The sequence below is a fragment of the Scardinius erythrophthalmus genome (genome assembly GCF_964197995.2).
Source record: "Scardinius erythrophthalmus genome assembly, chromosome: 24".
Classification (NCBI taxonomy): Eukaryota; Metazoa; Chordata; class Actinopteri; order Cypriniformes; family Leuciscidae; genus Scardinius; species Scardinius erythrophthalmus.
In genome coordinates, this window is record NC_138244.1 from 15,208,494 (window position 1) to 15,235,354 (window position 26,861).

The 26,861-nt window shown below is 36.1% G+C and overlaps 4 protein-coding genes across 5 annotated transcripts in view; all 4 read left to right on the forward strand.

Annotated features, from left to right (window-relative positions):
• The first annotated feature begins 1,105 nt into the window (after positions 1–1,105).
• LOC308684591 (uncharacterized protein) lies at positions 1,106–10,477 on the forward strand. The gene is made up of 14 exons (XM_081355855.1): positions 1,106–1,147; positions 1,238–1,369; positions 1,842–1,931; positions 2,016–2,189; positions 2,603–2,686; positions 5,468–5,525; positions 5,642–5,706; positions 6,686–6,717; positions 6,833–6,887; positions 7,086–7,217; positions 8,131–8,220; positions 8,375–8,548; positions 8,621–8,713; positions 10,010–10,477. The coding sequence occupies exons 2-13, from the start codon at positions 1,265–1,267 to the stop codon at positions 8,708–8,710; spliced, it is 1,149 nt and encodes a 382-aa protein (XP_081211981.1). The 5' UTR covers positions 1,106–1,147; positions 1,238–1,264; the 3' UTR covers positions 8,711–8,713; positions 10,010–10,477.
• Positions 10,478–12,195: 1,718 nt separating this feature from the next.
• On the forward strand, positions 12,196–14,091 carry tnni4b.3 (troponin I4b, tandem duplicate 3; the record flags this gene model as incomplete). 2 transcript variants are annotated; one of them, XM_081355976.1, is made up of 7 exons in its annotated part: positions 12,196–12,245; positions 12,347–12,407; positions 12,657–12,698; positions 12,803–12,934; positions 13,009–13,098; positions 13,193–13,366; positions 13,637–14,091. In XM_081355976.1, 4 exons carry the CDS (start codon positions 12,875–12,877, stop codon positions 13,724–13,726), a joined length of 414 nt encoding a protein of 137 aa, XP_081212102.1. In that variant the 3' UTR covers positions 13,727–14,091. The 2 variants fall into 2 exon arrangements, with proteins under 2 accessions (XP_081212102.1, XP_081212103.1); XM_081355977.1 differs by lacking the exons at positions 12,196–12,245; positions 12,347–12,407; positions 12,657–12,698; positions 12,803–12,934 and having other exon boundaries at positions 12,994–13,098.
• A 268-nt stretch (positions 14,092–14,359) lies between these two features.
• Positions 14,360–19,210, forward strand: bpgm (2,3-bisphosphoglycerate mutase). Its single transcript, XM_081356901.1, has 3 exons — positions 14,360–14,471; positions 15,495–16,117; positions 17,435–19,210. The coding sequence occupies exons 2-3, from the start codon at positions 15,517–15,519 to the stop codon at positions 17,611–17,613; spliced, it is 780 nt and encodes a 259-aa protein (XP_081213027.1). The 5' UTR covers positions 14,360–14,471; positions 15,495–15,516; the 3' UTR covers positions 17,614–19,210.
• A 1,352-nt stretch (positions 19,211–20,562) lies between these two features.
• The window catches only part of cald1b (caldesmon 1b), a 33,462-nt gene continuing 27,163 nt past the window's right edge, over positions 20,563–26,861 (forward strand). The window contains exon 1 of the mRNA XM_081356809.1: positions 20,563–20,604. The gene's annotated coding sequence lies outside the window, so the exon portion shown is untranslated. The remainder of the gene's footprint in view (positions 20,605–26,861) is intronic.

Genomic DNA, 26,861 nt, shown 5'->3' on the forward strand with positions numbered 1-26,861 from the left:
CAGCTACTGGCTGACTTCAGCAAATCCTTTTCTGCCTTGTATGGTCAAACAATGGGAAATGAAGAGGGACTGGCAGTGGACAATGTATGCAATTGTGTTATAGTGGTGCTGAGTAAAATGAGCCTCTGGGTAAAAGGGTTCAGTCTATTTTAGTGAGCCACTCAGAGGAAGCCAAGAGACCATAAAATTTGCTTGGGTTTCCTTGTATACTGACATTGTCCCACTCTACTCATTCACTTGGAGTGGTCTTTGGAGAATCAGGTATGAACAATTGCACTATTTGGCACAGCTAACAGTAAAAGCAATGCATTTGATTGCTCTAAAAATAACAGAATTACCCATGAGATACAAGTGCTGACATAAAATTAATGAGTAGCATAGCATAACTTTAATGAGACATGATTGGTTACATTGTTGAGATCTGATCTGAAGCTGTTGGAAATTCAAGAAAAAGTCCCATTGCTATCAAGGAGAAACAATTGAGACTTTTCATCATTTGCGACTTTTGCTTCCCACTTTCTTTGGCTTTCTGATTCTGGTTCATCCATCAGAAAACTATTACTGTGTGATGTTGAGAAGTGGTGTCTATATATATATATATATATATATATATATATATATATATATATATTTGTGTGTGTGTGTGCGTGTGTGTGTGTGTGTGTGTGTGTGTGTGTGTTCAAGTGGCATGTACTTCCAAAATGATGCTTATGAAGTGCATTATTATTTAGTAATAATAACTGCCACTTATCATTGAGTCACCAATCTTTACATTTCAGATTTTTGACTTAGATTTGTACTTAGAAGGTCACAATGTCTGAGTCGTAAGTATTCTGTCTTTTAAATTGTTAATATCTATATGCATACAGTATCAGCTTATCTTGTTGTAAATGTACATGTTTAAAACATCCCTACTTTTCATAAATTACTATACTTTTACAATTCCTTTTCATAAATTTACAACTACTTTTACTATTCCTTTTCATAAATTGAAAACTACCATTTTAGACAGGTAAGTGGACTTTATGACTTTCACTTTTTATACATGGAAATTTAAAAAAAGAAAATGAACAGAACCCAATAAATGTGCTTATTCTTTCAGCGACCCAAATCTAAGATTTCAGCTTCCAGGAGGTTGTTCTTAAAGGTATTTGGTTCTTTCTGTTTTACTGAGATGTCTGTTTTTTTTTTTAAAGATGGTGCATTTAGCAATGCTTTCTGATATGTTTTGCTTCAGATAAACCTCCTGAAGAAAGCAACATCTATGCTAGCAAATGAAAAAGAAGATAAGCAGAGAGAGAGAGAGACCACCTTGAGTGAGAGAGTGCCACCTCTAAAATTGTCCGGTCTGTCTGTTCAAGATCTTCAGGTAAACTTAACATAGCCTGTTAACTTTTAGGCTTTTTCCTTTATAAAATATTTTAGTAATGATCATAAATTGGATCATTATTGGAAAATGGAATGCAGCTTCTTTCTTTTTTTTTTTATGTGCAATTTTAGAGTTTTAATATTTTTAAGCTGCTTTTACTTCTGCAATAATCTGCTGGGTGTCTTCTTTAAAAGAAGACCAACTTAGGTCTGTATTCCGAAACAATTCATGAATTACAACCATTTAAGTTCAGATCTATGCTCAAAATGAGGACTGACAGTTAACAGGTTAAAATAAAAATAAAAACACTTTTAATTATTACAAATATCTATTTAATTTCTAAGATTATTATTATTAAAGACTTAATGCTAATTATTAACTCAATTGGTGCCGGTTTATAATTTTTTTATTAATTAAAAAAATTCTTTATTGAAAAAAAAAATTTTTACTTACTGTGTTACTGTGTTCTCAGGCTCTCTGCAAAGACCTTCATCAAAAGATTGATGTTGTAGATGAAGAACGGTACGACATCTCGGCCAAGGTTACCAAAAATGAAAAGGAGGTACTACACCATCAGGGGAATCACTTTGGATCTTATTAGATTCAACGGAAATACACTGGAATTAACTTTATGTGGCTGCTTTAGATTATAGATTTAAACATCAAGATCACCGAACTTAGAGGCAAAATGAAGAGACCTGCACTGAAGAGGGTGAAGATCTCTGCCGATGCCATGTTGGGTGCTCTTCTGGGCTCCAAAGTCAAAGAGTCTGTGGATTTCAAAGCCAACCTCAAGACACACAAGAAAGAAGAGGAGAAGGTAAGTCATGAACAAAACTGAATCATTGAAAGATGAATTATATCGCTGAAATGTATTCAATTAATTTACCATTTGGTCACACTTTAGATTAGGGTCCAATTCTCACTAATAACTAACTACTTTTGCCTCAATAAACTCCTAATTACTGCTTATTGATAGTTAGTAAGGTAGTTGTTAAGTTTAAGTTTTGGGAAGGATTACCCCCCAAAAAAGGATTAAGGGATGTAGAATATGGTCATGAAGAATAAGGCATAAATATGTTCCTTTATAAGTACTAATAAACAGCCAATATCCTAGTAATATGGATGCTATAAGCAACTAGTTATTAGTGAGAATTGGACCCTAAACTAAAAAGTTACCTAGTATTTCTGTGCTATTTTAACACATACCTGTTCCACCTGTTCCTCTCATAGAAAGAAGAGGTGACTGACTGGCGTAAGAATGTGGAGGCCATGTCTGGAATGGAGGGCAGGAAGAAGCTGTTTGATGCTGGACAATAGATGGTGAATTAAAAAAATAAGCTTTTTTTTTTAATTATTCTTAAAGAATAAGAATATATATTCTTATAGAAAACGTCTTGCATGAAATATTTCACCTTGACTTTCAGCAAATTAATTTTTTTTTCTTTCTTACAGATAGCAACTACATGAGATCTGATATCAGGAATTCAAAAACATTTCAAAATTAATGTATAAATCAACGCAAGTTCATACAAAGTGCATTCTATTTTAATAGCTTTCATTCATGGATGCATGTTTTCAAACTTATTTAGACAAGAAAACAATGTCTCGGACTTACTTGATGTGGTACTTAATGATTTATGTGATGTTCAACTCTTTTCTGACTTAAAAAATAAATTCAGATCAGAAAGGCTAAATGTTTTGTCTATTACTTTATTAAAACTAACTGCCAGTTAGTTAAACAAAACAAAAGACCTCTGGAGATGTTTAGATACAACAATAGCCCAGTATGTAACTGCAGGACAAGGCTCTGACCTTGCCATACATTTTTATCTGTTTGACCTCACCTCATAGCAGACATACAGTAACATTGTGTCCTGAGAATTCCTTCAGTTGTTCTAACATCAATCAACAATATTTGTAAATTGGTGCAACTGAAAAAAAACTACACTAGGTTACTTAGTGGATTAAGTCGGATTAAAGCAATAATTCGACTTTTCAAAATGTCAGTAGACCAACTAAAATCGTGGCAGTCCAATTTTGGAGTACATTTACGTTTCGCTAATCGCTAGGCTACTGATACTTGCACGTGACGTCAGTTGTACTGGCTGGCGGGCAAGAACGTCATTCTCTAGCAAAGAAAACCAGTAAACTAATCAAGGATCTTGCCAGGACGTTGCCAGTTTTAATATACAAAAGTTGGTGTTTTGAGGTGTACACGACATGCCAGATAGTTGTTGTGCGATTGGATGCACAAACCGCGTTTGTTGCCCGCCAGATATCACGTGACTGCAAAATCGACTAAAATTGCGCATGCTCCAAAAACATCGGTGACGCACGATCTTTCAAAAAAATGTTGCATAGTTTGCATTGTGTCATGTATAATTTGACATTTAGATGACGACTGTAGCGAGACTACTCAAAAAATCGGTGTAGCACAAAAAGTCTTGATTATTTTTTATCCGTGTGTATTGATCTCTTAAAGGGCCAGCTACAATTACATTTCCATCCGTTTAAAAATATACTAATAATATAAAATATAACTAGCGTCATAATATGATACTGAACAGAGCAAACAAAGAGTGGTTCTTTGCAGATCATGCTGGCTGATGCAGTTTTAACTTGAACACTAGCCATTTAAAGATAAGAACTTGCATTCGGCATTTCATCATCTGGCCATAATGGCCTAAAAATAAATCCAGGACAAATGGCAGGTGGTAATTCATTACATGCCTCTTGGAGTGTCCCCTCTCAGGGAGAATGAGGTGTGACAGTGCTTCCACCCAGAGCTCGATTTGACAGGGGATTTGAGGGATGGCACCCCCCTTGTTGAAATAAATGACCAAAAGCATCCCCTCTAAACCCCTATCATGCTAATGAAATATTACAATTCTCTACTTATGATAATTAACTAACTATAAATAACAGCAATTGACCAATCAGAACTCTATAATGTAACGCGCTGCGCACAGTAAAGCAAGTTTGCGTAATTTTTCGAGCAGTTCAAAATGGCTTTATTTGATTAGCGTTTAATTAAAGTGAATACAATCACCAAGGTGACGCACACATGCATATTTTAGCTAAATGTACGTGTTTGTTTTAATTATTAATGTATTTGTTTAAATTTGCACAGAAACTATTCAAACCACAGCTAGCAAAACTGTACCGCTAATAGCCTGACATAAGCACTCAAGCAGCTGGCCGCTAATAGCTTGAAAGCGACACTTTTGACTGAGTTTCTGGCTGTTTCTATCCAGTTATTTATTTATAATAAAAGAATGCTGCACATTTGGCAGTGAGGGATGAAAGACGATTGTGTGTATGTATGTGTGAGAGAGTGAGAGAGAGAGAGAGAGAGAGAGAGAGAGAGAGAGAGAGAGAGAGAGAGAGAGAGAGAGAGGAATGGGGGGGTCACCCTATTCTTAAACACTTCAGTGCCCTCTGAAGAAATGATTTAGGTAGTTTGGCTTTGTTTGGCTTGTGTGTATGTATGTGTGTGTGTGTGTGTGTGTGTGTGTGTGTGTGTGTGTGTGTGTGTGTGTGTGTGTGTGTGTGTGTGTGTGTGAGAGAGAGAGAGAGAGAGAGAGAGAGAGAGAGAGAGAGAGAGAGAGAGAGAATCTGGTGCTCAGTCATACATTCATATTCTTTACAAATGTTCTCCATGAACGCACCCCGTACCCCACGACCACACCATCCCCTTTGAATTGTTTTTAAAATTTGACCTCTCCTTCCACCTGCTCACTGTCCTCTAACCCAAGAAAAGATTTATTACACCACATCGCGTTCTGCCAGCTATCGGGTGCTTAATGTGCTTGGAAATTATCACGTTCATGAGATTTCATGGCATGATCACATTGCAATTAACTGGTATAAACTTAGATTGCAAAAACTATTCGCTTTCCACTTTCCACTCTTTTTTCTCATCCCTTCTATTTTTCACATGTAGACAATATTTCTAATGTGAATTAATAATATAATTTGTTTAACTATATAATTTACAAGTTGTATCAGAATGTTTATTGTAGTTTGCCTTATTTACCCTTAGAGTCTGTAATTTCCAATCAGATTTGTTTCTGTTATGACGAGCATCACCTTTAGACCTTTGAACCGGTCACTCTGATGGTCATTCAAACTGGTCCACACTGCATAGCTGCTGGTCTCTGTCCGAAAGAAAGTTTTACTAGTTTACTGTGTGAACAGTAAACGTCAGTGGCACAGACGAGTTCTATTTTAGAAAGACGTTCTCATGGGAGCTGAAACTATAAATCTAAGGATTTTCTTCTATCCTCTGTCAGCCAGTTAACTCACACTTCTCTCTTTTCTTCTTCTATAAGCAGGTATGTCTTTTTCAGTGGCCATAAGAGACTAACAGCTGTGTGTTCGGTTATTTTTGATGGCAAATGTGTCATTAAACTCAGGCGATTATCTAGCTGTGATGGTATATATTAAAAGATTGAATTATTATTTATTCAAAACTGGTAAGAAATCGGGCACAATTGCATCGTTATCTATTCAGATGTCTCTCAAATTAGCGACAATCCTGGAAGATTTTCACCTCTGCGTAAACTATGCACAGAACTCTTACCGTAGTGTAGAGAACTAATAGGTCAAACGCATGGATTAAAGGGTCTGATTCCCACTGTCATTAAGGAATTTGAATTAATTTATGCATGATTCTTCAAAGATTGCATAAATTATACACATTTATTAAATATGCAAAGTGTATTCATTTTTATTTCTTTTTTGGAATTGTAATGCATTCATACAAAAGTTGCCTTTTGATTAAAAGTTTTGATTTTGTATATGGTAGTCAAACTATCATATGCATCTGAAAAGTGATAACTGTGACTTGCAAAAGGACATCATAGTTATATTTATTATAAAAACTTTAATTTTCTTTCATAACACCATATCACACCACAGGATCAGTGTTGTTATTGTTAACTTTAAACTAATAGAAAAAGTTTTCACCAATTTAAATCAAATTAAATATGAATTAGATATAAATATAAACTTAAATATAAATAAATATAACATTTACAAATGTTGACAGCACTAAAAATGACTAAAACTGAAATAAATATCAATTAAAGCTAAATAGAAATATTAAAACTGCACAAAAAAATCATTAAAACTTAAACTAAAGTTAAAACTGAAAATATAAACAAAAACAAATTAAAAATACTATAATAGTACATAAATAATTCTAAAATAACACTGCCGGATAGGGTTCAAATGCTTATTAGAATATTAACAATTCAGGATATGTGTTTCAGAGTAGTGATGACTGTTTGAAATAGTTATTATATTTTGCAGATAAGGAGGGACTACAGAATCATGTCTGATGCGTGAGTATCTCCACCTTCATCAGTAATAACCAACTATTTGAATTATGATATCTGTCATATGTCTATATCAACACTCTCTTCTATCTATATGCTCTCCTGGCTGCTTGAACCCAAGTCCCCAACCAAAGCCAAAACCCAAGATATCTTCAGCCCGTCGGCTGGGGTTGAAGGTGAGCACCACCTGCTGACCACAGTCACACATACATTTTAGCAACTTTGTGTGTTCAAGTAGAGACAAAAAATATTTTTTTAATATTGCAACTCTAATAAAGGCCATTTATTTGCTACTTTTGTGAGATTCTACATTCATACCAAAAGTGATAAATGTTTTACCTTGACGTGATTACAATGGACCTGTCATCGTGAAGATGAGGCTGCTGAGTACAGCAATGGAAATGCTGATAGTAGAGAAGCAGGACAAAGAGAAGGAGAGGGAGCAAGTGCTGAATGAAAGAATTCCTCCCATCAATCTTTCCGGCCTGTCAGTACAGGAATTACAGGTACAATTAAATCATTTAAATGGATCATCGAACGCCATTTACACAACTTAAAGGGATAGTTAACCCCCCAAAAAATGAAAACTGTCATCTTTACTCACCCTGACCCTCATAACCTTCGCAGAGCACAAAGGCAAAGCAATTGTGCCCTCAACTTTTGCATTGCCCCAATAAACTTTGCGTTAGTTTGCAAAGAATTTAAAAGTTTTGTGAGAGATTGTGAAAGCATCGAAATATATGTGTCCCTCCCAAGTCCCAAAAGTGTTGAAAATGAATTTTTTCTTCACATTTTTTTTTAACCATCACCATGTTTTTAGGGCCTTTATTCTAGCCATCTCATATTCTTTTCCTTTTAGAAACCTACATGACATTTTTTTATTTTGTGAAACCTAACAATTTATTTAGCAGAATGTCCAAGCTGCACTTTTATTGGTTCCCATTATTTATGATATATATAATGTATTACTCTACAGCTGAGATTTCCAAACTTTTTTTGTTAGCTGAACCCCTTTGACCTAAAGCATTTAGGCTACTTGAAGTACCCTCTCAGATCTTAAGTTAACATTTTTAAAAGCACAGGCATTTGTCAATGTTGCTTGGATGCAATGATTTTCAAAAACAAATAAAATATTAAATTTGAGTGTTTTATTTTAAAATTAGCCTATTTATTTAGTTTAGGTTAACATTTCTATTTAATATTTCATTTAATATATATATATATATATATATATATATATATATATATATATATATATATATAAAGCTTTTCATCAACTCACAAACCGCCTGAAGTTTCCTCACAAAGCCCAGTTTTGGAAACTGCTCTACACAGCATTACAACCAATGTATCCTAATAGACAGACAATCAAGTGTTACCATACCACATTTTAGTTTGTTGACACTGTTTTGTGTGTAGAAACTTTGCAAGGATTTGCATCTCAAGATTGATGTGATTGATGAGGAACGCTATGACATTGACGTTAAGGTGGCCAAAAATGACAAAGAGGTAAGAAAAACTGTGCAACAAACATTACAATTTGATAAACGGTTCTCAATGATGAAGCCATTGTGTTATGTTGGCACTGAATCGAACAGTTAGCTTAGCAGCTCGTTCAAAAGACTGCATTATGGTGCAACATGTGTGGTCTGTGTTGATAAAGATACAGGAAATGAATCAGAAGATCTACGAGATGAAGAGCAAGCTGAAGAGGCCTAACCTGAAGAGAGTGAAACTGTCGGCTGAACAATTGCTAAGTGTTCTTCTGGGCTCCAAACACACAAAGTCCATTGACTTCAAAGCTAACCTGAAGACTGCAAAGAAAGAAGAGGAGAAGGTATGATATAAGTAAAATAAATTAAATGGACAGCATTGCTAATACTCATAATTGTGTCTTTACCTTCCCCAGAAAGAAGAGGTGACTGACTGGCGTAAGAATGTGGAGGCCATGACAGGAATGGAGGGCAGAAAGAAGCTGTTTGATGCTGGACAGACCTAAAAGGTAAATACTATAGGCTAATAGTGACTATTGACTCACTCTTTAAGACAATGATTTGTCGCCACCTACGGGCAGTTTTAGTTTCATCACATATTTTTCTACAAACATTTACATTCATAGTTTTATTTGCGGCTGATAAAATCACATCATTAGCCTTCATCCCGCAATGGCAAGAGGAATTAATTATGAAATGTTTATTCGTGGTGGACTGTGTACACATACCTGTACTTAAGTGGAGAAGTCTACTTGAAGCAGCGAGGTTCTAATGCAACACAAGTTAGACAGACCTAGGTAGAGTGCAGTCTGACATTATTATGAATTATTAGACACACTTGATATGAAAATATCATCTTACTCCCGGATCTTGGCTCATTTGGGCGGGATAAGACCAAATCGAGTGTTTATACTCGCTTAACTGCAAGTTTAATTTAGTGAACATTCGATGTTTAGACTAGCCTACAGACCAGTGTTGACTGGACCTCTCGGAGAATATCTCGATTTCTTCACTTTAAAATATCGAGGAAAAGCATGTTTTACTAAAATAAAGTGGTGGGAAAAGTCTGTAATGTGAAGAAAAAAAATTGTTTCATTAAAACTAAATGAACAATTAAGGCATACACATTAGCCTATTGCAGTGTCATTTATCATACAACTGCACCCTTACATTGCTTACAAAATAAGTGTGTCTTTTCATGTTAATTAAATTAAACCGATACTCTGATTGGCCTACATCTTTTTAATTTCCTTTCTTATACTATGGTGATATGAAGTAGCCTAGTAACATTTTGTGAATCATTTAATTCATAATCCATTCCTCTTCCTGAAGACCCTGACCCTCCTGCAGTGGAGAAATACATTTTTGTTTAAATGTTGTGGGGTTGTTCATGAGTTAGCCTAAAGACCAGCTTAATTCAGCAAAACAATAATTTCAGGGACATTGCGAGACACAGGCTAATGTTTTTTCATTATAATGAAGGCCTTGTGAAACTGCACAGCTTTTCCAATATAGATTTGAATGACAGACTACGAACACATCAGAGCCAATCAGAGTAGACAGGGGCGGAGCGACACGTGTAACCACGCCCCTTTTAGTAAGCTGCAGCCAGGTGTACTTGGAAGCTTTTTGCAGCACTTCGTTATCGGAAAGCCAAGTTCTAAACTTTAAAATCGGAGTATCTTAAGTGTAAAACATTTCCTCTTGATATAGCCTATTCGTGTTCATATTGTATTAAACCCCTTATCTAATCTCTATTCTCTGATTTTTATTCCTTTGCTCTCATGGCCTGGTCGCTGTCCAAGGTGTTCGCTGAGGGGCTGAGAGAGAGACGAAGATTCAGTGTTGATCTTGTTTTTTCTTGTTGATTGTACTGCGGATTAGAACGCGTTTATAAATAGACTGTTTTGTGAAATAAGAGTTAACATTGTTATATGCGATTGTAATGGATAATGGTAGATAGAATGCGTTTATAAATAGACTGTGTGAAATAAGAGTTAACAATGTTATAGACCTATGTGATTGTAATGGATAATGGTAGATAGAATGCATTTATAAATAGACTGTTTGTGTGAAATAAGAGTTACCCATGTTGAATAGCTAAACCAAAGACAATAAAGTAATAGTCCTATAGGCTAACATTGTTTTGTTTTTGTTTTCAAAAAATTTTGTTTCATCGTTTTATTTGATATATTTTATTGCATAAACATCTATCTAGATATGACAAGTTGGTTAGATATAAACTAGAGCTAACAAAAACAATTATGTCAAAAATATAAACATTTCAGAAAGTACATTTTCACAATGTTAAAAAGCCTTGAGAATGTCTAATAATGCTATTGTTAATGTGTTTTTTAATTTTTACGGAAAACAGATCATTTTCATCAGTTTCACAGAATGCAAGGTAACAATATGCAAAAATGCATTAAGTAACATGAAATAAGCAAAAAACTTGTTTCAGTCTTTCTTTATTAAATTTAGTTTATAAAAAATAAAACTATTTATTGTTAGCCTAGTTCATGTTAGCTCAGGTCCATTAAATAATATGAACAAATACAACTTTACATTTTCATAATCTACTAGTCTGAAAATGTTGAAATTAACATGAACTAAGATTAATAAATGCTTCATCTTCATCATTGTTAGTTAATTAACTAATTAACTAATGTCGTTAACTACTGTTAACAAATTGAACCTCATTGTAAAGTGTTACGATGTACTGATACAGTACTGACCTTGAATGCCGAAAAAAGAATCTGATCAGTAAATCCAAATTTACTGTTGTTTTTAAAATTAAAAGCTCTTTCTATGCATTTTGTCATATTTAATACAGCTGCAGTTCTTCTTTTAAACTATTGATGGCAGCCTGCAACAACATACTGTATCAGGAAGAAGAAAAACCCATTACGCTTAAGGTCCCTTATTGATGGTTGTGAAAATATCATTCATATAGCCTATAAAATATATACATTAAAATATCATATAATTTCAGATCGGAAAATATGACAATATCATTGTCATTGGTTAGGTGGCTGTAATCAAGCGCACGGCGAAGGAGATGCTAGGAGACTTTAATTCAATACTTAAACGAGGAAACATACCACATAACATTGAGAACTGAAATATGATACAAGACATGGAACAGGGCTTAAATACACAGAGAACAGATAAGGGAAACAAGACACAGCTGGGGAAAATTAACTTAATGACATTAACCATAGTAACTAATGAAGGAGTGGCTAGAAACTGAACAATGAACAGAGGAAGAGCATGCAGGTGAGGGCCAGGGAGGATGATGGGAAATGTAGTGACCGTGACAGTAATATTCCTACATAAAATGTCTTCACAAATTGTTTGAATGTCCCTTTCAAATAGGATATGATATGATTAACCTTTTCCTGTAAAGTCTTAAGATATATGGCTATCATACTGTTCTTTTCCCAAGATATACAGTACAAACTGTATGAAAAAAACAAACTCCAAAGTACAGTATACTCCAAAAAGAACAATTGTACATGAAACTTAAATTTAGTTCAGATTAAATGATAAGACCAGTGTTGGGGAAAGCTACAATATTGCGTAACTCCATAAAAAGGTAACTAATTGTGTTACGCAAAGTTATGTATTACTTTTGCGTTACTTTTTCTCACTTGGACTGAGCTTGCTTTTTTGTATTTTAATAACAAAAAAAGTAATATTTTTGGCAAATGGCCCTTTCACACCAAAAGTAATGCATTACTAGTTACTTGAAAAAAGTAATCTGATTACATAGCCCTCAACACTGGATAAGACAATGCGTACGCCGGACACATATAGTCTCATTAATCCTGGAGTATTGTTGTGCTCACCCTTAGTCTAGATAACACAAAGTACATTTCAGCACCAGCTGCTCTGAAGCCTGGGATGCGAAGCATTTGACAATGATTATGGTGCGGACAGTGGTCTATTTTAGTGAGCCTCTCATGAGTGCATCAGAATCTATAAATCTGCTGAGTTTCTTCCCTTTGGCCAAAACAAAGTCATACTTCCATCATCTGAGAGGTAAGGACCTTCAGGTTATGACAACTTCTAGATATTAATGCGTATAAGATAGATATAGTAGTTATAGATTTCTTATCTTTTTCTCATTGACATTACATCAGAATATCATTTGTTAAACCTCCGGGAAAAAACAAAGGCACCAACATGTCTGAAGCAACGTAAGTATTTTAGGAACTTTTTATTATTATTATTATTATTTTAAATATTATGTTATGGAAATGATAAAATTATAAATATCTGATAGAAATTATACATCTAATTATATGTTAAATATATATGTTTTCTTTCCTGGCTCTATCTGTGTCAGTCCGGTGAGCATTTAAACACTGTATTTAATTGCAATATTATTATATAACATTGCAGCTGGCAGGGTCACAATGTTGTTCATTTCATATCGGCTCTCTTCTTCAGAGAAAGCCCAAGATTTCAGCATCTCGGCGGTTATTTTTAAAGGTCAGTATCTATTTTTTAGCATAATCATTGAATATATTTTAAAGCAACTACCAAGATGTACATGTGAATATATGGCTATGCATCCTCATTTTAATGCATTGCAGACCAAAATACTGAAGAAGGCCAGCATACTGCTGGGGGAGGAGAAGGAACAGAAAGAGATTGAGCGAGAGCAAATGCTCAGTGAGAGAGCTCCTCCAATCAATCTGTCTGGAATGTCCATACAGGACCTACAGGTTAATATTCCTTAGTTTTTTGTCAGAATTCCTTTGACAATGTTCTTTCTTACATGCTGATGCTCTGCTTACAGAATCTGTGCAAAGACCTTCATCAAAAAATTGATGTTGTTGATGAGGAACGATATGACATTCAATCTAAAGTTGGCAAACATGACAAGGAGGTACTTTTTTTTTTTGCTTTAAAACGGCATTAAAAATACCTAAACGTAAAAGCATTAATTGATGCATTCATTTACATTGCTGCTTTTGGTATAGATCGCAGAATTAAACCACAAAATCTTTGAGCTGAAGGGTAAAATGAAGAGACCTGCCCTGAAGAGAGTGAGGGTGTCTGCGGATGCCATGCTGGGGGCTCTGCTAGGTGCCAGACACAAGGAATCCATCGACTTTAAAGCTAACCTAAAGACTGTGAAGAAGGAGGAGGAAAAGGTAATACATTTAATCGACACATCTATCAATATCATACTCAGACTTTATGGATTCAGTGCTTTTTTGTTTGTTTATTCAACAATAATCATATAATAATGAATTTGAAATTATTTTAAAACTTTTATTTGAATAAAATGTATATGTATTGTTTTGTTTTATTATTTATTCAGTATTAACAATGCATTGCATTTTTAATGTGCACTCTCTATAGCTCAAGAAAACATGACATTGTTGTTAATAATAATATGCATTTACTTGTAATCCACACAGAAAGAGGAAGTGACCGACTGGCGTAAAAATGTGGATGCCATGTCAGGCATGGAAGGCAGGAAGAAGCTGTTTGCGGGACCAACTTCTTAATAATTTATTTATTATTCATTATTTCACATATTAAATCCAATGTGAACTGAAGGCTATTTAAACACCAATATTTAACTGCTATTTAATTGTGGTTTTGTGTTTGTTTTATTGCACAAACAGCTGGATGAATGAAAAAACAAGAGAGAGAAGTTCACAAAGCAGCTGTTGTTATAACCACAGTTATCAATTCAAATAGCCTATTGAAAATGATGTGCTTTATGACACATATAAAACATTTATTTATGTTAATATATGATTATTATATAATTGCATTTGTCATTATATAATAATGTTTATATTGTAACGAGATGTATATGTGATCAGATGTGTGAATATTGAGGAACAATAAAGTTTTCTGACTGGTATTGCTCTGTAAGAGTTTTCTGGCAGCAAATACCACTTTCCCGTATTATATATTCAAGAACTTCTAACACATTTGAAATAAAGTAACTGAGCCTACCTGATAAATTAGGTGAAAAAGGTTGTAATCATATACAAATTACTCCTTTATTAAATTGAACTACGGTTCTATTTGGATATGACGTTATCAACCTCAAAACAACGGCAGTTCCGATTCGCCACTGTCCGCTTAAACACGCCTACTTGTGGCGAATCACGCATTTGATTGGCTGAAAGAAGTGTCATTCAATCAAACTGTTTCCTCGCGTTTGTTTTTTGATGCTGCTGCTGATAGTTCCTGTTGCAGGGCTGCAGCTACTCTGGGCTGGCGGTTTCTAATCTGAAGGTGAGCATGTAGTAATTCATAGTCATTTTCAATGCTCACAGCTTCTTTCATCTTCACTTAGATTTATGATTAATCTAAGCAGATAAGTACGTTTTGCGTGCACGATACGATTTCATTATTATGACATGCTAGCAGGCTAGTTCAGTTGTGTTATAATGTTGTCATACAGTAGTTTGATCGCTACTGTTTTTCATTTTCAGTTCGCTATTTAGATGCTTCTACATTTTATCCTGCGAATGCAATATTTTTTTTTTTTTTCATTTAGCGTTTAAATATAAGAGTTGGTCAGAGCTGGTCAGATCATTTACTAAATTAGAATTGACATTTAGTTCATGACCCTTAACCTTTCAGTTCCGTTCTCCAGATAGATTGATGCAGGGTGACTATATTTAAGTTTGTTATATTTAAAGTTAAATGTCATTCTACAACTAACTGGAACTCATTATCATGTTTTATATTGCATGTACATACTGTACTAATTAAGTCTATTATGCCCATATTTTAATTATATAGTGCTTTTGACAGATTTTTTCAAAAGCAGCTTTACAGAAAACCATGTCTTAAAGGGTTAGTTCATTATTTACTCACCCTCATGTCGTTCCAAACCCGTAAGACCTTCGTTCATCTTCGGATCACAAATGAAGATATTTTTGATGAAATCCAAGAGGATAAGTCAGCAACACAATTACCACTTTCAAGGCCCAGAAAGGTAGTAAAGACATTCTTATAATAGTCCATGTGACTACAGTGGTTCAAACTTATTTTTATGAAGCGATGAGAATACTTCTTGTCTGCAAAAAACAAACAAAAATAATGACTTTATTCAACAATTTCTTCTCTTCCGTGTCAGTCTCTGACTCTGTTAACGTGAGCACCACGACGTATGAGTGTGATGCTGACGCAGGAGCCGGCCAATACTGAGACAGGGTTCTGACGTAGAACCTGGAAGCAATTTTTTGACATTTATAATCAAGCAGATGAGATTTGTCATAGAGTATATATCTGCATGTGCATCTCTTTCAGGCTTCTATACTGCCTTTTCTGGATGTCCAAATACAAACTCTTCTTGCTCCGGCATGGGGAGGGGGCCTGGAACAAGGAGAACCGCTTCTGCAGCTGGGTGGACCAAAAACTGAGCGAGAACGGGGTGGTGGAAGCCCAAGAATGCGGCAGGCTCCTGAAAAAGCAGGGGTATCAATTCGACCAGGTTTTTACCTCCTTACTGAGCCGTTCCGTCCAGACAGCCTGGTTGGTGCTGGAGGCCATGGGAGAAGAGTGGGTCCCAGTCACCAAATCCTGGAGGTTAAACGAACGGCATTACGGTGCCCTGATCGGCCTCAATCGGGCCGAGATGGCGTTGAACCACGGCGAGGAACAGGTTAAACTGTGGAGACGTAGCTATGATATCATGCCGCCCCCCATTCATGAGTCACATCCCTATTACGCTGAAATTTACAATGACCGCCGATACAGTACCTGTGACGTTCCGAAAGAGGAACTGCCCACAACCGAAAGTCTGAAGGAAGTGTTGGACAGACTTCTTCCTTACTGGAATGATGTCATCGTACCTGTGATCAAGAGTGGCCAGACGGTCCTCATCTCTGCACATGGCAACAGCTGCAGGGCTTTGCTGAAACATTTGGAAGGTGAAAAATATATATTTTTTTCAGTGTGCTTTAAAAAAAAAAAAAAAAAAAAAAAAAAAAAAGAAGAAAGTTCTGTTGTCACTTACCTTCATGTTGTTCCCTAATGGTATGTCTTCTGTGGAACACAAAATAAGATATTTTGTCCATACAGTGAAAGTCAGTGGCATCTGGTGTTCATTATATGAACAAATACACATGAAACATTCTTAAAAATATCTTCCTTTGAAAATTATGCTGAAAATTCAGCTTTGCATCACAGGAATAAATTACATTTTGAAATATATTCAAATAAAACTGTTAAATTGCAAGAATACAGTATTTAACAATTTTTGCAGCCTTGTGAGCCACAAAAAACTTCTTTCAAAAACATTAAATAAAAACTTCCAGACCTCAAACTTTTGAACATTAGCCTAGTCTACCACACAGGCCTTCAGTTAATCCTAAACATAAAAAAACAATCAAATGCAAGTTATAAAAAACTAAATTGCTCTTAATAGTGGAGCGGCTAAGTGATATAATTGTTCAGTTTATGATACAAGCGTGAAAATTGGCATGAGCAGTCTCCATGGGTCACTTGACAAGAAAATTGTCCGAGCCACTTGAAATTTCAAGATTTTTCATTTTTCAAGATGGCCGACACCTTAGAGGAGCAGTTAAGTGATATAGTGGTTTATTTGGTGATACAAGCATGAAAATTGGCATGAGTAGTCTCTGATGGTCACTAGACAATAAGCCACCCACAGCTATTTGAAATTTCAAGATGGCGGCCATTTTTCAAGATGGCCACCACCTTAGTGGAGTAATTAGGCTCATGGCAATTTTCATGCTTGTATCACCAACTAAATTATTTCTTAAGCCTAATTGCTCCACTAAGGTGGTGGCCATCTTGAAAAATGGCCGCCATCTTGAAATTTCAAGTGGCTGTGGGTGGCTTCTTGTCTAGTGACCATCAGAGACTGCTCATGCCAATTTTCATGCTTGTATCACCAAATAAACCACTATATCACTTAACTGCTCCACTAAGGTGTCGGCCATCTTGAAAAATGGTCGCCATCTTGAAATTTCAAGTGGCTCGGACAATTTTCTTGTCAAGTGACCCATGGAGACTGCTCATGCCAATTTTCACGCTTGTATCATAAACTGAACGATTCTGCCAAACATAAGCACTTAGCCGCTCTACTATAATCCTGTTTTTATTTAATATTCTATCATTTGCTTGTTTAACGTTATCAATAATAAAGCATAGAAAGTGGACAGTAACCTAAAATAATTTAATATGCTAATTAATGTACATGCTTTTGCTGTGTTTCTCAACAGATATATCGGAAACCGACATCGTCAATGTAACGCTGCCCACGGGAGTTCCAGTCTTACTGGAGATGGATGAAAATCTTCGACCGGTCAAGCCACGCCAGCTCCTGGGCGACCAGGCCAAAATTCATGCGGCCATCAAAAAGGTGGAGGATCAAGGGAAGGTTAATGCTGAAAATAAATAAGGGTTTTCTTGAGGAAAAATGTCAGAATCTTCAGATAGGAATTGTTCACACAGAAAGATCATTAGTCGTTCAGTATGTCCTGAAGCACTGTCCGAGGTAGGCTTTCTGTTTAGAGTGGTATTTTAAGGGTCTAGAAGAGTTACATGTCAATATTTTGAATCCAGGCAATGGTTACTGATCCCAAATGCAGACTTGCTGCATATATTTTGTCACAGCAGGAGGTCTGTAGACCAAATAATGATGTAGATGCTGATATAACATTATTTTTTAAATGATAATTTAATGTGGTGTTATTTTTTGTTAACTCTTGTATTTGAGCCTGTTATTTTTATTATCTATGGATTTTAGGCCACAGAAAACCAGTGCCTTCCTTTGGGTAAAAATAGCATCCATCAGTTGTTTTCTAATAGAATTTGTTATCGTAGGTCAATACAAATGTTTAACAAATTCTATATTTAAAATTCTATTTATATATATGCTACCATTCAAAAGTTTGGGGTTGGTTAGAAAACGTTTTTAAAGTTTTTGAGAGAACTCTCTTCTGCTCACCAAGGCTGCGTTTATTTGATCAATAATACAGTAAAATCAGTAATATTCTGAAATATTACAAGTTAAAATAACTGCTTACTATAATATAATGTGAATTTTCAGCATCATTACTCCAGTCTTTAGTGTCAAATGATCCTTTCAAGAAACATGTCTTATTCTCATCAATGCTGAAAACAGTGGTGCTGCTTAATATTTTTGTGGAAATTGTGACACAGGATTCTCTGATAAATATAAAGTTAAAAAAGAACAACGTTTACTTGAAATAGAAATATTTTTTAACATTATAATATTTAATGTCACTTTTGATCAATTTAATGTCTCATTGCTGAATAAAATATAAACAAGCGCAAATTATTCACTCCACTGTCTGGACTTCCAAGTCACAGATTAAACGTAATGTTATTGGATTCGTATTCATAATCCACAAATCAGTTTCATTAAGCTTAATATTTATATATATATAAAATAGAGACTCAATTGGATGTCTGAAGGATAATTTTAAATCATTAAAAATATGTGTGTTATATACTACAGGTAGCATATTTTGGACGGAATTATTTAGTTTTTGTCTAATGTATTTATTACCATAAATATATTTAAAGATAATATGTGTTAAGATTAACTTATATTCAGTTTTATCATGCAATGCCAAATGCAGCCAACGCTAACTCTTTCTTAATCTCATCCGACATTAAGCAACTCAAATACAAAGAAAACCTGGCAAGTAAAACTAAAGACGTAGTTGTGGTTTAGAAAGTCTGTGCACTGTAATACCTCTGTTTTGTTTTTGTGTATTTAATGTTGCTCAACACTGTACTGTATAAGTAATGTTATATGTGTGTTGTTTTTGTTATAATATCCTTAGTGTCTTTCACTGTTACATGCCTACATCTTGTATACTATTATTATTTAACTGTGGCACATCTTATGAAGTTTCACTTTCTGTTTCACCACCCAGAAACACTGATCTGCTGGGTTTAGCACATCCCTGATACATTTTCCTGAAAGAATAATATATAAAATAAAGATGACAGATATAAAAGGGGTTAATGTGTATTGAATGGTGTGTGTGTGTGAAAAAGAAGAAAACACCTGAGTTAACCAGGAGGAGGTGCTGCATTGCTACAGTGTTTTCTGAGGAGACATTTCTCCAGTAGATGTTGATCTTAATATAATAGCAGTGGATGGTAAGTTTATTATTATAGAGAGCACTAATGTCATAAGGAAACTGATTTTGGTTATTCAATAGGATGTAGCACTTCATTAAACCTAATAGCTCACATTTGTCTCGTTGCGCTGGAATGTTCGAAGAGAGGCACTAAAACATCCTCGTGGTCTTTAACGTCCTCTTTATACATTTGAACATGTTATAAGCTCATGGGAAAACATGCTACATCCATCTTTTTCCATGCTTATTAAAAAGTAATGTGATTTTCATTGAGTTTATTTGCTGTGTTATTAAGACGTGACCGGACAGCCAGTTTCTGATTACACGTGATATAAACTCCTCATAAGAAAACATTTGTCATGGACTGAAACATGGATTTGACGGCCCTTACTTAAGTCTTGAAACAGCACAAAAAGCATCACAGGAATCTGACTAGAAGCTCTGCCAAGGATCTAATTTGAGAACTGTTCTGTTTGGCTGAAGCCTAGAGAGTCCTGGACACAACGTAGCCTCATCTTCACTGCCAGTCTGAGACTGTTTCTCTTAAAATGGTTATGGTTAGGACTTTAGCATGGGCTGCTAATGCTAATGCCACTATCCTGGTTGAGCTCAGAACTATTTATTCCTGCTGTGGCTGCAAACTAATAGGCTAGATGGTCAAGCAGGCAGGTAACAGTATGACGTTCACACCAAGCACATTTACATAAAGCATAGACCTTAGTCAGGGTAGTGCCATATTTATTTTTTGATGGGAATAGAAACAAGGCTGTGAGGGATAGAAGTACAGTGCATTTAATGGGTTGCACAACATACCGATTGCTCAGCCGCAAATGAAATGTCTTTCCGAAAAGAAAAAAAAATCAGTACACAAAACTCCATGAAGCCGTTTTAAACATTGTGAGTTGTAATTTTATTGTATGTGTAATTTTTCATGCTTTGTTGTTTTGTTTTTTTAACTAATTTTGTTGGTTAAATGCAAGATGGTTTTTTTTTTTTTTTTCAACTAAGATGCAGCAAATTGTGTTGGGGGCTATAAAAGTGTAATATATGACACTGATCTATTAGGCTACTTATGGATGGAGCAAAGCGCAGGAAAACTGCTACCAAATGCTTTGAAGTGATGAAGCTCAGCAGAGGCGGAGTCTGAAATGCTGCACATTTTATAAAATGTGGAGTCACGACTCATGTAATTCCTTGAGTGCCCTTTCAGCAGCACGATCACACTTGAAGACTAAATTGGAAAGCGCACTGAAACCTGCTCCAGTCCTTTACAGGTAGGGGTTAGAAGCAAAGTGCTTCATTTTAGCCTTTTAAAATTTTTTTTTTTTTTTTTTTTAATGGACATGCTTTCATTTATAATAATGCTTTTAATGTATAAAAACATGCTTCTAATGGCAACATCATTTACAGGAAGTTAAATTTGTTGTTTTTGCAAGACAAATGAATTGTATGAAAAATGTTTTGTTTTCCCCTGTCACTTGCTCCCTTGTCAAGAGCATCTGTAGATTCCCTTTGCTTTTAAATTACAGTCCAAGTTAAATGGAGGGTCTCCCACAAATTCACTAACTAGTTGTTTTTAGCATGAGCTCATCCAGCCTTTGGATCTTTCTAATGAGGTTTTTTTTTTTTTATGTGTGTGTGTGTGTGTGTGTGTGTGTTGCATTTAACGGCCAGCTTTCTTATACACCTGCATCACACTACTTTAAAATTGTTTCTGCTCATTGTATAGAGGGGAGACCGGGGCTAGTTCTCACATTCTTTACTCTTGAACATTCTTTACTCTTTTAGCACTTGAACATTTTCACTGTTATTTCCCAGGAAAATAGATGCTATTTACACTTTGACCAATAGCAAGGGATACATTTAAATAATAACAATAATAATTTTAGCAAAAACATTATTCGGAAAAAAAGAAAAAAAAAGAAGAAATAATTATAATAATAATAATTTTAGCAAAAAAATATTTCATTTTATTAATAATGATATATACTGATAATAATAATAATTATTATTTTATGTTATTTCCCAGGAAAATAGATACTGTTCAGACACTGACCAATAGTGAGTCATGTTCTTATGCTGTATGGGGTAAGTTGTCACAACTGAACCTGCCATTAAGCAGCCTTTAGGTTTTTATTTTTGTTAAAAAAAAAAATGAAAAATACCAAAAATATAAAAAGTAACATACAAAAATATATATTTATATATATTTTCATATTTTATTTTTTCATATTTAAACAATTATTTTAATAATATTAAAATATAAAATATTAAATTAATACATAAAAATATTAATGGCCATAAATACATTTCATCTAAAATAATAATAATATAGCCCAAAAGTATTTCTCCTATTTTTTTTATTAATAATAAAATTATAATAATTATTATTATTATTTACAATCATTTATTTCATATACATAATAAAAAAAATTGACCAAAAAATATTTCATGGTGAATGCATGTCATGCGACTTAACTGGCAGGCTTACAGTTTAAGATTGAGTAAATAAACCATTACAGGCATTTTTTTTTTTTTTTTTGGAGAATGTCTCAGTATTATATCCCAGAGTGCAGATCTGGTGACAGATGAAGCAGTGTATGGAATGCACAGCGGCAGTGTGTGTGTTTTGCGCAGCTGAACAGAATCTGGAGGCAATTCACCACACAGCGATAACAGGGGCCTTGGCACAGGCTGCGGGCAGGATGTTAGGAGTACTGCCCTATGTTTCCGGAGTGGGATGGGATCAAGCTTGGGAATGCTGCTGGCCCTCAGTGCCCAGACTCAGGGGGGAAATCAGAGAGCAAGGGATGCTGGGTCAGCAGGGGCCCATTAAGGATTAGGTAGAATCATTGTGCTCAAAGGAATCGTCCAACAACATGGAAAGAGACATTGATATTCAAACTGGTTGCTTTGATTGGCAGAAATTCCAGTATGAATATTCAAAACTAAAAAAGTATATTTAAAAATCACAATCACCCATTACATTTTCTGTTGAAACCTCCTGTCAGCTTAATCCTGACATGTGTGAGTGAATTGGACATGGACCAGACTATGCACTCAAAGTAATCTATAGTTATTTCAGTTGTGCTAGAAGCTGGATTTGGACTTTTAGAACCATTCGTAGTTAAATATATAACGAGACACAATTCCTTAGACTGCTCATTTAATACATAGTTCATTGCTGCCAGATGTTGAAAAGCAGGTAATTTGAAGACAAATTTTCCATAGTGCTGCCTTGAATTATGCAGCAAACACTTTGGGATGGAATTATATATATTGGAACTGGAGTGTACCACTTAACCAAAGATGATGGACAGTTGGCACATGTAACATTCCCAAGGTGTGAGGTCAGAGTAAAACGAAGCTGAACTTTCTTAGGGTAGGTCCGTCAAAAATATGTATGGGGAAGTTTGCAGCTGTTTTGTGCGCAAGGCCGATATCCCGAATTCCGTTTTGAGGTTTACTTCTTGAATGTGTTCCATCGCAACATACTGTTTATCATACGTTATCCAGGCGTCAAGCTGTGGAAAAGCTTTGACGCTGGAGCGCGCGTGTGCCAAGTCAGGTCTTTTCCTTACATGGTATAAGCCACTAGGCATGAGACCATCTCCTTTCCGACACATGTGGATCTGTCTGGCCATGATCAATGTCTTGTTGCCCAGGAAATTTGGAATGTGTTAAACTGCAATTGAGGTTCCTTTCCGAGCATCTCAGTGTTCTGTAGTCCAACTCCTTTGGACTCTCAAGAATAATTTGTACACTGAGGATTTTACTTGGTAAATTTTTTACATAGTTAAAAGTGGGATCATTCTTACCTTTTTTGGGTTGTTTTGCTAAATAAAGACCATTCTTGGTCATAGTCGGCCACCTGTCCAATAGCGCATTGAAACGTTTAAGCTGCTTTAATATTTACTTCAATATGGCATGCTGGAAATGACTGTTTGTGATCATTTGTGCACTCAAAAATATTTATATCTAAATTTAAGAATTACATATTTAAGAAGACATATTTTAAATTGCAAATTTCCAACCATTTGGTTCACAGTTTTAACATGAATGAACTAATAAACTTAATGTGATAAATAAAAGCCATACATAAATTAAACAGGTAGGATTTCTGTAATAGTACTAATAAACTGAATGTATTTAAACACACAATAACCAGGTTTACATATTTATCATCAATACAATAAATAGATGCAAATAGTTAATAATAAACCATGCCATCATTTTTTGAGTGCAGAAATTTTACCTGTTTCATTTATGTATGACTGACAAATATGCATCACATTAAGTTTATTCGTTTTTTTTTTTATGTAATCCAAATGGAAAAGGAAATTGTATATGAAATTCAAATGAATAAATCTTAAATTTTGAGGGTAGGAAGCACAGATCTGATTATAATCAAAAACATTCTTATTTGACTCACACAGCTTGAGGGGGTCTGCTGGAATGCATTAAATAGACAGAAGTCTGCAAATGGTTCCTCTTTGCATGCTAGTAAGAGTTTAAGGGAAGGAACTTTGAGAGCCCAAATGCAATATTTTGAAAGATTAGTAACACAATGGTTCAAAACTTCACTTCACCATATGGCTGCAAGTATGTGCACACGACAGTCAAATGTGCTTGTTGAGCTTTCCTTTTCAAAATCATGGGCATTAAGTTGGTCCTCCTGTTTTGCACTGTAAAACTGAGCAACTGCAAACAGATCAAAAGTAAGAATGTAAGTATATGTAAGTATAAATAGCTAAAAATTGGGCAAACTCATCATGACATCACAAGACAGTTCCTAAACGTAAAAAAAAAAACTAAAACACAGGAGATCACTAGAGAATAGCACAACACAACTACCAACACAGACGAGACCTGACAAAGGAACACAGGGAACTGAGATACACAAGGGATGATTGACTGAAACAGAACAGGTGTTAACCAATTAAGAACCAAGGAAACTAACTAGCAAATCAGGCAGGCAAACCAGGAACAGGACATAAAGAAACAAAACCAAAACAGAATGCATGTGACATTACACCCCCCTCCCGGAAGGTGCATCTGGAAGAGGATATGGGGCATGTGAATGCGAACCGAGGAGAATGACGGTGGGAGAAACCAAGGTGGTAATGATGGTGGAAGGAGCCAGGAAGGATCCAGGAACAAAAGTAGTGATGCAGGAACCCAGAGGACAGGTGGAGACTTTGTTAACGACACCAGGGGGACAACTGACAAAGACGTGGCCGATGGAAGTGGAGCCCCAGATGCAGACGGAGAGCAGACGGGACCGGGCAACAACGATGGTCCAGGAGGCTGAGCCGCAGTGACAAGTGTCTGAGGTGGAGCCAGAGTGCCTGAGGACTAAGGTGAAGCCGGAGGGATGAGGAAGCCCGGTGAAGCTGCAGGGACGATGGTCTCAGGTGGAGCCGAGGGAGGGTGGAGCCATGGCAGAGCTGAGAGGTCAACAGGCCGAGGTGGAGTGATGGGATCAGCGGCTGGAGGCAGAGCCAGAGTATCCACTTGCCTGGGCAAGGTTAGAAGACTCGAGGCAAATCCACTCAATAGAGTGGCGTTATTGAGAAGCCAAGGGGCTGAAGGGAACCAGAAGAGGCCGGACTAAATGACTGTCTGACATTGGAAGAGGAGGCGGGAGAGGGAGGCTGGGTGGGAACTCTGGAGGCATCGGGCTGGGTGGAACCAGCAGGGTCGCAAGAGACTCTGAACTGGACAGAACCAGTGGAAACACAGGAGACTTTGTGCTGGACGGGACCAGCAGGGACGGGAGATTAGGGTAAGCATCCTCCTCTAGCAATCCCACAGTGACGATGTTGCCGGCTTACACACCTGGTCAGACTCACAGTGGGGCTCAGGCTGGCTGGCTTAGTCCTCTTGTCTGGCTCTGGCTCATGCATCACGGCAGGCTCAAGCCCTCTGTCTGCGGTGGGCTCTGGTGTCATATCCATGCTGCAGGGTGATTGCTGGCTGGGCTCTGGGTTCAGAGTGGGGCAGGGAATGATCTCCGCTGAGCAGATGGTGTTTGCTGGTCTATTGTTTTCAAGCAAAAACTCTGCAAAATTCCCCCAAGGACCCACACCTGGTAGGCATGCTTTCGTTTTCGCTCAAGGAAAGAATGTGCTCAAGGAACAGTCCGGGAAGTTTGTTATGCACAACAGCACAAAATTTTCAGGTGTGGATCTCGAGGGACTGCTGCTCCTGGTCCATACAGAGCAGTTGGACTGGCGATAAGTCCATTCTTTATAGGTCTGGTCCTCTGTCAGGCGGTAGTTGTATTGAGAACACACAACGAAGGAGTAGAGAAACAATAGTCTTTATAATCCACCAACTAAAACACAGGAGATCTCTAGAGAATAATGTAACACATCTACTAACATAGACGAGACCAGACAATGGAAAAATACACAGGGCTTAAATACACAGGTGATGACTGACTGAAACAGAACAGGTGTTAACTAATTAAGAACCAAGGAAACTAACTAGCAAATCAGGCAGGCAAACTGGGAACAGAACACAGAGAAAACAAAACCAAAACTGATTACACGTGACATTAATATCTTATAATATTAAACGTAAAGTTTGTATGTATATATAATATGACATAACTTTCTTGCTATGCTGGTAATTATAGAAATGTATGATATGAAATATATAACATCTATGACTATTTCTAGTGGCTAAAAGGTTGTAGCCCTTGGCATAGAACTAGTCGAAGATATATGATGGGGTTATTCTGAAACAGAAGGTTTTCTGTTCTACAAGGGACACAGGTGGAGCTACCCTTAATTCAGGAGGAAATGGGCAGGCCAGAGAGAGAGAGAGAGAGAGAGAGAGAATGACTCATTTAGATGATCGAGACCCTACAGTTTAGACCTCAGGGGTGCACTAAGTAATGCCATTCCCCAAATTTTCAATGTTTAACAGCTGGTGTACAGAAATGAGAGGCATCACAGAGGCAGAAGGGTGACAGAGGGCAAACCTACTGCCTGTGACCTATTCAAAACATCAAGAGTCATGACTAATCACTGTTATTCGGGTGTTTTTGCGGCTTCTGTTCATTAAAGGATGTGATGCAGGCATGTATTTCTCAACTTTCTCTGTTATGATATTAGCAATCATGCATGAGTTTAAGTGTCTTGATTGCTCCAGGAATTTGCTTGATATATTATTTGGGGAATAAAAGCTTACATTGCTAGCAATGATATGGTTAACAAGCTGCAACAGAATGTCATATTCTTTTTTAGTTATGCTTGCTAACGCACAAAACATAGACACTGTACACAAACCCTCTCAAAAAGCAATAAAAGACAAGCATGTATTTGTGCTGGATGTGATATACACTAGTTATTTATAGATAGTCTTGCACTCAAAACTGAAGCCCATGTTAGTTTCGCAGGGTGAGCATCTTTAGCCATTTTTGGTTAAGCAATGCCTCAAAGTGAGCAGCAACTCCATCCTGTTACACGTCATGGTACAAAAGCCTTCACATATTTATCAGGTCTGACTTTTACGATCCTAGCCA